At 50.9% G+C, this 10,506-nt stretch overlaps 1 protein-coding gene across 2 annotated transcripts in view; it reads left to right on the top strand.

Annotated features, from left to right (window-relative positions):
- Nucleotides 1-8,517: 8,517 nt before the first annotated feature.
- Nucleotides 8,518-10,506, top strand: part of ZNRF3 (zinc and ring finger 3) — a 180,957-nt gene continuing 178,968 nt past the window's right edge. For both annotated transcript variants that reach the window (XM_075533612.1, XM_075533611.1), the window contains exon 1: nt 8,518-9,074. In XM_075533612.1, coding sequence (XP_075389727.1) covers nt 8,790-9,074 — 285 coding nt within the window. In that variant the 5' untranslated portion in view covers nt 8,518-8,789. The remainder of the gene's footprint in view (nt 9,075-10,506) is intronic.

The raw sequence follows: 10,506 nt of genomic DNA, 5'->3' as shown, positions 1-10,506 counted from the left end.
ATGCAAAACATGCAGTGATGATGAAAGCAAGAAGATCATAGGCCAGTGGATGGAAAGTCTTGCAGATCTACTGGCAGTGGAAGCATCTCAGCACTGGTAGGGGTCTTCACATGGCCCCTCCAGTTCCAGGGCTCTGGCTGCCATAAGCCTAGCTCCATGTGGTTTGCCAACAAGCATGTTTCCCAGAGAGTGAGTGTATCTGGCCTCCAGTGAGCTATTTATCTCCTTAAAGCCTCCAAGTGAGGTCATCAAGATGCGACCTGATTGACAGGCTAGACTCCACCTCTTCACAAGTTGACAGGAGATTATGTAATTGCCACAACCACAAGAGTGGACACTGGTGGCTTCTTAATATGACAGAAATTTGTTTCACGGTTTTGGAGACTGGAAATTCAAATTCAGGGCCATGTCCTTGAAGGGCTCTTGGGGAAGGTCTTTCCTTGTATTTCCAGCCTCTGGTGACCCCAGAAAAAAGCCTTGGCTTGCAGCTGCAGCATAGCTGCATCTGCATTTCCATCTTCCCTCAGTGTGCTCGGCTCCTTTATGAGGCTAGCACCACCCATGTTGGGCTAGGACACACCCTACTCCAGTATGACCCAGTTCCTGTTCACTGAACTGATAGCGGCTTCAAAGGCTCTGTTTCCAAATAAGGTCATTTTCACAGGACTTGGAATTTAGGACCTCAACATATATTTTTTGACGGACGGTATTCAATCCCGACCAATTACCATATGCACATCTTTTTCATTTGGCAATGCCCCTTGAAGGTGGTTCTACTAAGTACATAGAGTGTCTTCATTTCTCTTAATGGATATAGGTGCCCTATTAAGGAGCCCAGGCGCCCTGGTGGTGGTAATGGTTATGTGTTGGGCTTCTAATCATAAGGTCATCAGTTCCAAACCACCAGCCGATCCATGGGAGAAAGACTGGACTTTCCACTCCCATAAAGAGTTACAGTAAAAAAACAAAAAGGCATATAATCTTGGAAACTCACAGAGGCAGTTCTATCCTGTCTTAAAGGGTGGCTATGAGTTAGAATCCTCTTAATGGCAGAGAATTTAGTTTAGTTGGGCTTTTTTTTGGTATTGAGGAGCCCAAGAAGCCCTGATGGCATAGTTGGGCTGCTAATTGCTAGGTTAGCAGTTCAAGCCCAACAGTCACTCTAAGGAAAGAAACTGCGGCTTTCTGCTCCTATAAAGATTTGCAGCCTCAGAAACCCACAGGGGCAGTTCTGCTCTGTTCTGTAGGGTCACTATGAGTTGGTATTGATTTGATGTCAGTGAGTTTGTTTGCTTATCTACATTGAAGTATTAAGGAGCCCTGGTGGCTCCCTCAGATAAGCATTTGTGTTAGTCTGGGTAGACTAGAGAAACAAATCCATTGACACATCTATGTGTGTAAGAAAGAGATTCACAGGTCTATCTAAATAAGATAGGCTGGATGAACAATCTGGAGGAGAAAACAAAGGGACTGACAGTTCTGGGGGGACATGGGAGCGGGGGAGGTGGGGGGAAAGGAAGTGGTGTTAAACCGAGGGACAAGGGAACAACAAGTGATCCAAATCGGTGGTGAGGAGGGTGTAGAAGGCCTGATAGGGTGTGACCAAGGGTAATGTAATTGAGAGAAATTACTGAAACCCAAATGAAGGCTGAGCATGATAGTGGGACAAGAGGAAAGTAAAAAGAAATAGAGGAAAGAGCTAGGAGGCAAAGGGCATTTATAGAGGCCTAAATAAAGGCATGTACCTATGTAAATATATTTATATATGAGGATGGGGAAATAGATCTATGTGCATATATTTATAGATTTAATATTAAGGTAGCAGATGGACATTGGGCCTCCACTCAAGCACTTCCTCAATGCAAGAATACTTTGTTCTATTAAACTGGCATTCTATGATGCTCACCGTTCCGACACAATTGCTGAAGACAAATAGGTGCATAAGCAAATGTGGTGAAGAAAGCTGATGGTGCCCGCCTATCAAAAGATATAGCATCTGGGATCTTTAAGGCTTGAAGGTAAGCAAGCGACCATCTAGCTTGGAAAAAAAAAAAACCCACATAGAAGAAGCACACCAGCCTGTGTGATCATGAGGTGTCGAAGGGATCTGTTATCAGGCATCAAAGAACAAAAAATCATATCATTGTGAATGAGGGGGAGTGTGGAGCGGGAACCCAAAACCCATCTGTAAGCAATTAGACATCCCCTTATGGAAGGGTTCTGGGGAGGAGATAAGCCAATAAGTGTGCAATGTAGCAATGATGAAACATACAACTTTCCTCTAGTTCCTAAATGCTTCCTCCCCATCCACACACTATCATGATCCCAATTCTACCTTACAAATCTGACTAGACCAGCGGACGTACACTGGTACAGATAAGAACTGGAAACACAGGGAATCCAGGATGGATGAACCCCTCAGGACCAGTGGTGTGAGTGATGATACTGGGAAGGTAGAAGGAGGGTGGGGTAGAAAGGGGAAACCGATTACAGGGATCTACATATAACCTCCTCCCTGGGGAACGGACAACAGAAAAGTGTGTGAAGGACACATAGGACAGTGTAAGATATGACAAAATAATGATTTATAAATTATCAAGGGTTCACGAGGGAGGGGAAATGGGGAGGGAGGAGGAAAAAATGAGGAGCTGATGCCAGGGGCTTACGTGGAGAGCAAATGTTATGAGAATGATGAGGGTAACAAATGTACAAATGTGCTGTATACAATTGATGCATGTATGGATTGTGATAAGAGTTATACGAACTCCCAATAAAATGATTTAAAAAAAGAGATTTATATATAAGAGCAATTGAACATTGAGAAAACATACCAGCCCAGTCCAGATCAAGTCCATAAGTCTGATATTAGCTCATACTTCTGATATCAATCCATAAAGTCCTCTTCAGACTCATGAAACACGTGCAATGACACCGAATACAGAAGATCACAGGCCAGCGGGTAGAATGTCTTTGGATCCAGTGTCATTGGAAACATCTCAGCGCTGGCAGGGGTCTCTCTGTGGTTTCTCTGGCTTCAGAGGTCTGGTTGCATCCATGTGGCTTGTCTTCTGCAATGTCTCCCAGGAGTAGCAGAGAGAGAGGTGTCTTCTGCCTCCAAGGAGGAAGTCCCAGATTTCCCAGAATTCTCAGGAGAAGGCCATGCCCACAGATGTCTCATTGGCTATCTCTAGCTTGACAGTCTAGACTCCACTCCTACACTTAAAAAAAATTTTTTTTTTTCACTCCTACACTCTTAATCCTTAAATTGACAGCAGATTAGGTGACTACCACAGAAGGGACACACAAGGTCAGTGATTGAAGCCCATCGGCTGCTCATCAGGAGACAGGTGAGGCTGTATGCTCCTGTAAAGATTGACATCCTCGAAAACCCCATCTAAGGTTGCTATGAGTTGGAATCCACTCTGTGGAAGTGGGTATGTGTTCTCTTATATGCATGTACCACAATTTATTTAATCCCCTATTGAGGGATGCGTAGGTTGTTTCTGTCTTGTATTATGCGAAACAGCACTGAAATGAAGGTTCACATGTTTTGAATCTGCACAGATAGTGTCTTTAGGGACCACGGCACTATGGATGTAAAACTGCTCCAAACTTCCTCACATATTGCAGACTGGGAAGAGACCAGTCTCTGGAGAAGGACATCATGCTCGTGGAAGTGGAGGCTCTCCCTTGACAAAATGGGGTGACGCAATGGCTTCAACACATCTAGGGCTGCGATGAGTCAGAACTGACGGGCCACCTCCTAACAACAGCGACGGGAGTCAGATTGACTCAATGGCAGTGAGTTTGGTTTCTGAATTTTGTCGCCCACCCACTGCCATCAAGTTGATATGGTGACTCAGTGTAACATTGCTGAGGTTTTGTAAATCCTTATGGAAGCAGACAGTCTCAGCTTTGTTCTTTGGAATGACTGGTAGGATTGAACTGCTGACCTTGTAGTTAGCAGCACTGACTGGATGTCCTCATTATTGGCCTCTTTCAGCCAACTTCTAGAGAATTTTAAACTGCTTTCTTTTCTGGGATTTCATGGATGTTCCTGATGGAAGGATTGGTGCTCATGCCATATACAAAATTTATCTTGGCCCCATAAAGTCCAGGGCTCCAAAATAGCTGTTAACTAACTGCCCTAATTACATGCACTATGGGAGGGGCCCAAGTCCAATGGCGTGTCACTCATTCACTTAGCTATTAATTCATATGAGAAATATTTATGAATGATTAGTCTAGGCAGCTTCAGCCTAAGTCTGTGAACAAGATAAAGACTTCTGCCGTTTTTCACCAAATTCACTACCCTTGAGTTGAATGACTCAGAGTGACCAAGAAACTTGTGTGTTTTTTTTTTTTTTGGTGTGTGTACATGTTGGTGTGGAGGACAGACAAAAACAAATAAGCAAAAATCAAATGAAACAACAAAATAAGCAAGCGATTTAATAAATTTACAAAACAGCAAATCCAAACCCATGTGGTGGAGTTGAGTCTAACGGGACAGAGGAGAACCACCCCACCGGGTTTCCAAGGCTGGGCTTTGTATGGAAGGAGACCGCTATGTCTTTTATTGTGTGAGGTGCTGCTGAGACGATTCCAACGCATAGCCACCCAATGGACAACAGATCGGTAGAGCGACACATTTTTTAGCAGGTTTGAAACACTGACTTTTTGACTTGTAGCCAAGAGCTTAACCTCAGCACCACCAAGGCTCCTGTTTGGCACGTGAACCCCCAAATGTCCACTGCCACCGAGTTGATTCTCATTCCTGGTGACCCTATAAGACAGGGAAAACTGTCCCATAGGGTTTCTGACACTATACATATTTACAGGAATACACAGTTTCATCTTTCTCCCAAGGAGTGGCTTGTGGGTTTGAACCGCTGACTTTGTGGCTAGCAGCCCAACATTTAACCCAGTTCACCACCAGGGCTCCCAGTTATTCACCTCCATGGAGCTGATTCGGACTCTTAAGGAACCTGTAAGGCTTCCTGGGCTGTACAAGTTTATGGGAATGGATAGCTTCAAGATAACTTTTTCTCCCAAGGAACCGTTACAAGGCGAGACACATGGAAAGAGCGGAAAGCTGGTCCAGGGAGATGGGGAGTGGGTAAAGGGGACACCTTGTAGTTTTCAGGGGAGGGGGAACCCTTGTAGTTAGCATCACTGGTGCTAATTGGTGGTGGAAACAGTTTAAGGGCTCGGCTGCTAACCCAAAAGTTGGCGGTTTGAATCCATCCTGAGGCTTGGTGGTTGAGAACCCTGGCAGAAAGATGGTAGCCGAGAACACTCTCAGGGCAGGTCTAGTCTCTCACATAGAGGTGCTGTGGGTTGGGATCGACTCAAAGTCACCAGTGGTCAGGGAGGCCTCACTGAAAGTGTGAGCTTTGAGCTAGGATTTCCCAGATCAGAGGTTATCATTAGCTACCTGTGTTACCACGAACACGTCACGAATGAACTTGACTTCTTCTAGAACAGCTCTATTCCGATTTACTCCATATAATGTAAACTCCACTCTTTAAAGCCCACCCCAACCCAAACCACTGCCGTCTATTCCATTCCGACTCACAGTGGCCCTACACACTGTTTCCAAGGCCGCGGACCTTCATGGGAGCGTGTGGTGTGCTCGAACTGCTACGTGGTGTGGGGCTGCGATCAGCAGGGTCGGCAGTCTGAAACCACCAGGGGGTCGTTGTGGCAGTGAGACCTTGTCCTTAGCAGTCCAACACTCACCCCACAGCGGCCCCAGAGTTGCTTTTAAAGTCTCCAATTCTGTAGTCTTTCTAAAGCAGAGGGGGGGAGGCAATCCTCCCCACTACCTCACTGTTGAGCATGTTCATTAGCAGCCACTCTCCACGCCCCTTTTTCCACAGTCCCTGTTGACCAGGAGTCTCCTTTTTGTCTCTGGATTTGCCTCTTGTGGACATTTCAGAGAAATGGTATCACATCATACTCAGATTTTTTTTTGTGACTGGCTTTTCTCACCAAGAGCCCAGGTACCTCTGTTGGCTAAGCATTGGACTGCTAACCTCAAGGTTGGTGGTTCAAACCCACTGCAGGAGAAATATAATGCTTCACTATAAGTGCCTCTGACTTGAAGGCAGGGGGGTTGGCTTGGGTTTTCTTTCACTTAAATCCCAATGAGCTGCTGCTGATTCCAACTCAAGGACACCCCATATGTGTCAGAATTGAACTGAAAAACAAAACACTATTTATTTATGGTGAATTGGGTGAAGATTGACCGAGCAGATAATCAGTTTTACAGTCAGCAATTCATATACATTTTGCTTCATTTCATTCATTGTTATCCCTGGGCAACATCACTCCCTGTGTTTCCCCACTTTTTTCCTAACCCTTCTCTGCTTTGTCTTTAGGCCAAAGCTGCCCGTTTGATTGTAAATGGTTGATTATTCTAAGATGTACACACTTCTTTATGGTTACTGTTCCGTTATATACTTGTCTATTGCTTAGCTAAAAACTGAGCCACAGGGGTGAGTTCATTTCCATACCCGAAGGGTGACTAAAGACCACATTCTCTCAGCGTCTGTCTGATCAGGAAGGCTGGTCTCTTTTATGATTTCGAGTTCTGTTCCACATTGTCCTACTTCATCCAGGAGCCTCTAATACGATTCTTTACAGAGCAGTTGGTAGTGGCAGCAGGGCACCATCTAGTTCTTTGGGTCTCAGGGTTGTGGAGACTGAAGTTTCCATGGCCCATTAGTCCATTGGATGAATCATCTATTTACATGCCTTTAGATTTTCATCACTCTTCTTCCTTCTGGACAGGAAGAGACCAAGGGTTACACTTTAGATGGCGGCTCACCAGCTTAAAGAAAAGTATTCTTTGTGGAGGAGGCTCCACAGAGTTTTCATTGGCTGACTTTTCAGAAGTCAATTGCCAGGCATTTCTTCTGAGGACCCTCTGGGCAGAATTAAACTTTGAGCCTTTAGGCTAATAGCGAAATGAGCTACCATTTGCATTGCGCGGTTTAACCATGTTATGGTGAGGTGACCTGTTGGTATAGTAGTTACCCATTGGGCTGTGTGTGATTTGCAAGGTCTGCAGTTCAAAATCGCTCCTTTAAAAGAGTTACAGTCTCTGAAATCCAAAGGGACACTTCTACCTTGTCCCATCGACTCACTGTGAGGCAGCACTGACTCGAGGGCAGTACATTTGAGTGTGTCTCCAGACTTCTTTCCTTTTCGGTTGTATGAATATATCTTGATTATTCATTGGTTGATGGTGACCTTGGATTTCAAACAGTGCAGTGTTTTGGGGTATAGTGGCACTGATCTTCCCCTTTAGGGCTGGAACATTCATTTCAGGCTCTAGGCAACAGCATAGACGATGCCCAGCTGCAGGTAGTATATAGTAGGTGGATTTTGGAGAAGCTAAAAAGCTACTCTCCTTCAGGGCCTCAACGTGGTACAAATCTGTGGATTTTTAAAGGTGTATTCTTCATTCCACACGCTGAAGTCTTTTTCTTTTCTCCCAACTATGGAGCCTCTTCCACCTAACTCACAAAGAATTATTGCGTGTGTGTGTTTAAGCTTTTCTTTTTCTTTCAATTTTTTGAGTGTGTTAGCCTATCATCCTTAATGAGATATTTCCAAGTATCTGAACAAAGCCAAGACCATGGTGGTCGAGTCTACGGAAGGGAATCTGGCCTATGAAAGAAGCCTGGGAGATGAGAAGGCAGAGGGGTAGGGAATGAAAGTTTATCTTCTGGGGGTGCTGGGAGCCCTGAAAGATTCGATCCCCCGTCTTTAGGAACACCCCCTAAGGATTGTGCGGAACCCCACGGGTGCACAATGACATCCACAGGCTCTCCTTCCTCCTCCAGTCCCTATGGTGAGTGGTCTAGGCGGCACTGGTGCCAGAACCCCACACGGCCGGCCTGGCGTGGCCGAGATGCCTTTCCCGCTCCGTGGAGGTGGGCTTCAGGGTGAGGCGCCGGGCGCCCGCACCCCGCTCCGGGGAAGCAGGACAGGGGCAGGGGAGCCGAGAAGGGCCAGGTTCTTCACGTCCCGATCGCGGCTGCTCTGCCTTCTGCACTGGGTCGGGCGGCAAGGGGCTCCAGAGAGGGCGCGCAACCACCGCAGAACAGGTTGAGACGCTTCGGGGCGAACATCGGCAACCAGGAGTAGAAATGTCCGCCGCTGAGGGCGGGGCAAGGCGCGATCGCGAGGGGCGGAGCGTGGACGAGGGGCGGGGCGCGGTGCACTTGAAGGCGGGAGGAGCGAGGACGAGAGGCGGGGCGCACACGGAGGTGGGCGGAGCGAGGACGAGAGGCGGGGCGCACACGGAGGTGGGCGGAGCGAGGACGAGAGGCGGGGCGCACACGGAGGTGGGCGGAGCGAGGACGAGAGGCGGGCCGCGCTCGGAGTTGGGGAGGAGCGACGACCAGAGGCGTAGGACGTGGGCGGGCCACGGCGGAGGCGTGTCAGGCTCGGAGCCCGCCCCCCGCCGCAGGCGCGGCCGCCCCGCCCTCCCGCTCCCTCCGGCGGCGGCGGTTGAGCGCGGGGAGGGAGAAGAGAGCGGGTCACGGCGCTGCCGGGGCGGGGATAACCTCTCACGTGGAGCAGATGAAAGGGCCGCGGCGCGACGGCCGAGGGAACCGAGCGGAGTCTGCGATCCACAAAGCCGCCGCCGCTGCCGCTGCCGCCGCCACCAACGCTGCCGCTGCGATGAGCCTCTGAGGCGTCCGCCCGCGCTCGGTCCTCCGCCGGCCCGCGACTATGCCCGGCCGCGCCCGCCCTCCGCGCCCTCCCGCCGCAGGACCATGAGGCCGCGCTCGGGCGGGCGCCCAGGGGCCCCGGGCCGCCGCCGCCGCCGCCGCCGCCCCCGCGGCCGCCGCCTGCCGCCGCCGCCGCCGCTGCCGCTGCTGCTCGGGCTGCTGCTGGCGGCCGCGGGGCCCGGCGCGGCGCGGGCCAAGGAGACGGCGTTCGTGGAGGTGGTGCTGTTCGAGTCGAGCCCGAGCGGCGACTACACCACCTACACCACCGGCCTCACGGGCCGCTTCTCGAGGGCCGGGGCCACGCTCAGCGCCGAGGGCGAGATCGTGCAGGTAGCCGCCCGCCGCCCGGACCCCGCGCCGACACAAGATGGCTCCGGGGGCTGCGCCCGGCGACCCCGCAGCGGGCGGGCGAGAGGGTGGGGGGTGGGGGAGGACGAGGAGGCCGGCGGCATCCCTGTCGGGCGGGACGCGGCCTCGGGGCGCCCTGCGGGGCACGCGCACGTGGGGGCTCGGCCCGCCCGCCCCGTCCGGATCCCAGTCTCCTGTGGCCCCGGGGACAGAAGGTGGACCCCAGGCCCAGGTACCCACGATAGGGTGGCGTCCTCGGGCCGGCTGGGCATTTCTATCTGCCTCAGGTGGAAGTGCCGAGAACTACCTGTTGCGTGCCAGTTGGGGACCGACGGGGATGAAGGCTTAGTTCGGGTTGGGTTTTCCTATCTATCTGCGTTCTTTTGGGTATCGGCCGGATTTGGCTGGGGGCTTGTAGCAAGGCTCCGTGAGGCGCCTGCTCACCTGGGCTCTGATCCCCCGTTGGGCTGCGAACGGGCAGGGGCGCAGGGGCAGTAGGCCGAGGAGTGGAGCTCGAGGTGTTGTGGAGTGGCGCTGGAAGGCGGTGTGTGCGCCAAGCCTCAGCTTGCACAGGGTGGGAGAAAGGAGACCGCCTGCCCGCCGCTGGGCCAAGCACTTTTGCGCAGGGCCTGGAAGTCGGGAGACTGGGTGCTCGCTGACAGGGCCTCAGCCACCTTGCTCCAGATGAAAGAGGAATGGCTTCTAAAGGCGTCTGTATGGAGGGGACGCCCAGCAGTGCCCTCTCTTAGGAGGAGGAGGGACGGGGTCTCAGCTGAAGCCTCAGTGGATGGGCAGATAGATGCCTTCCCGCGTCTCTGGCCGGGATTTATCAGTTCTTTAGTGGAGGGAGGGTTCTGCAAGCTGCCTCCGGGGGCATTGGAAAGGGTCGTCCTGTCTGAGCCTGTGAACTCCTGAGAGCGTGGTCGGACGGTTGCAGGGCCTGTGCATTGCTCCCGAGTGAGTGAAAATGAGAAGGGTGATTGGAATGCTTGGGGAGCGCAGACTGTAGGCAGCCTCTTCTCCGCGAGGGCAGAGCCCTGCGTGGGCAGGGCAGGGCAGGGAACCTGCGCGCTGCCACTTCAGAGGTGTATATCGCTCCAAAGCGGCAAGAGCCTTTTTTTTTTTGGGTGGGGGGGTGGTCTAGCGGTCAATGGGCAGTATTGACTGCAGGGCTCTTAACTCTTTCTTCAACGCCTGTGGGGAACCTAGAGGTTATGATTTACCTATGTTACCAAAAACTTTTGAAATTTTAAAACCGTACATAATGATGTAACTGTGGTCTTTAATTCTTAAGTTTCTCCGTGCAAGCTCTGTGGAAGATTTCTAAACTTTTCATTCACAGCAGTCACAAATAGGTTGGGCTTTTAAAATCCTTCTCTAGTGACCCCTTGCTCTATTTGCGGGGGTGGGGTGG

Source organism: Tenrec ecaudatus, chromosome 16 (genome assembly GCF_050624435.1).
Source record: "Tenrec ecaudatus isolate mTenEca1 chromosome 16, mTenEca1.hap1, whole genome shotgun sequence".
Lineage (NCBI taxonomy): Eukaryota > Metazoa > Chordata > Mammalia > Afrosoricida > Tenrecidae > Tenrec > Tenrec ecaudatus.
This window is presented reverse-complemented; position numbering and strand designations above follow the sequence as displayed.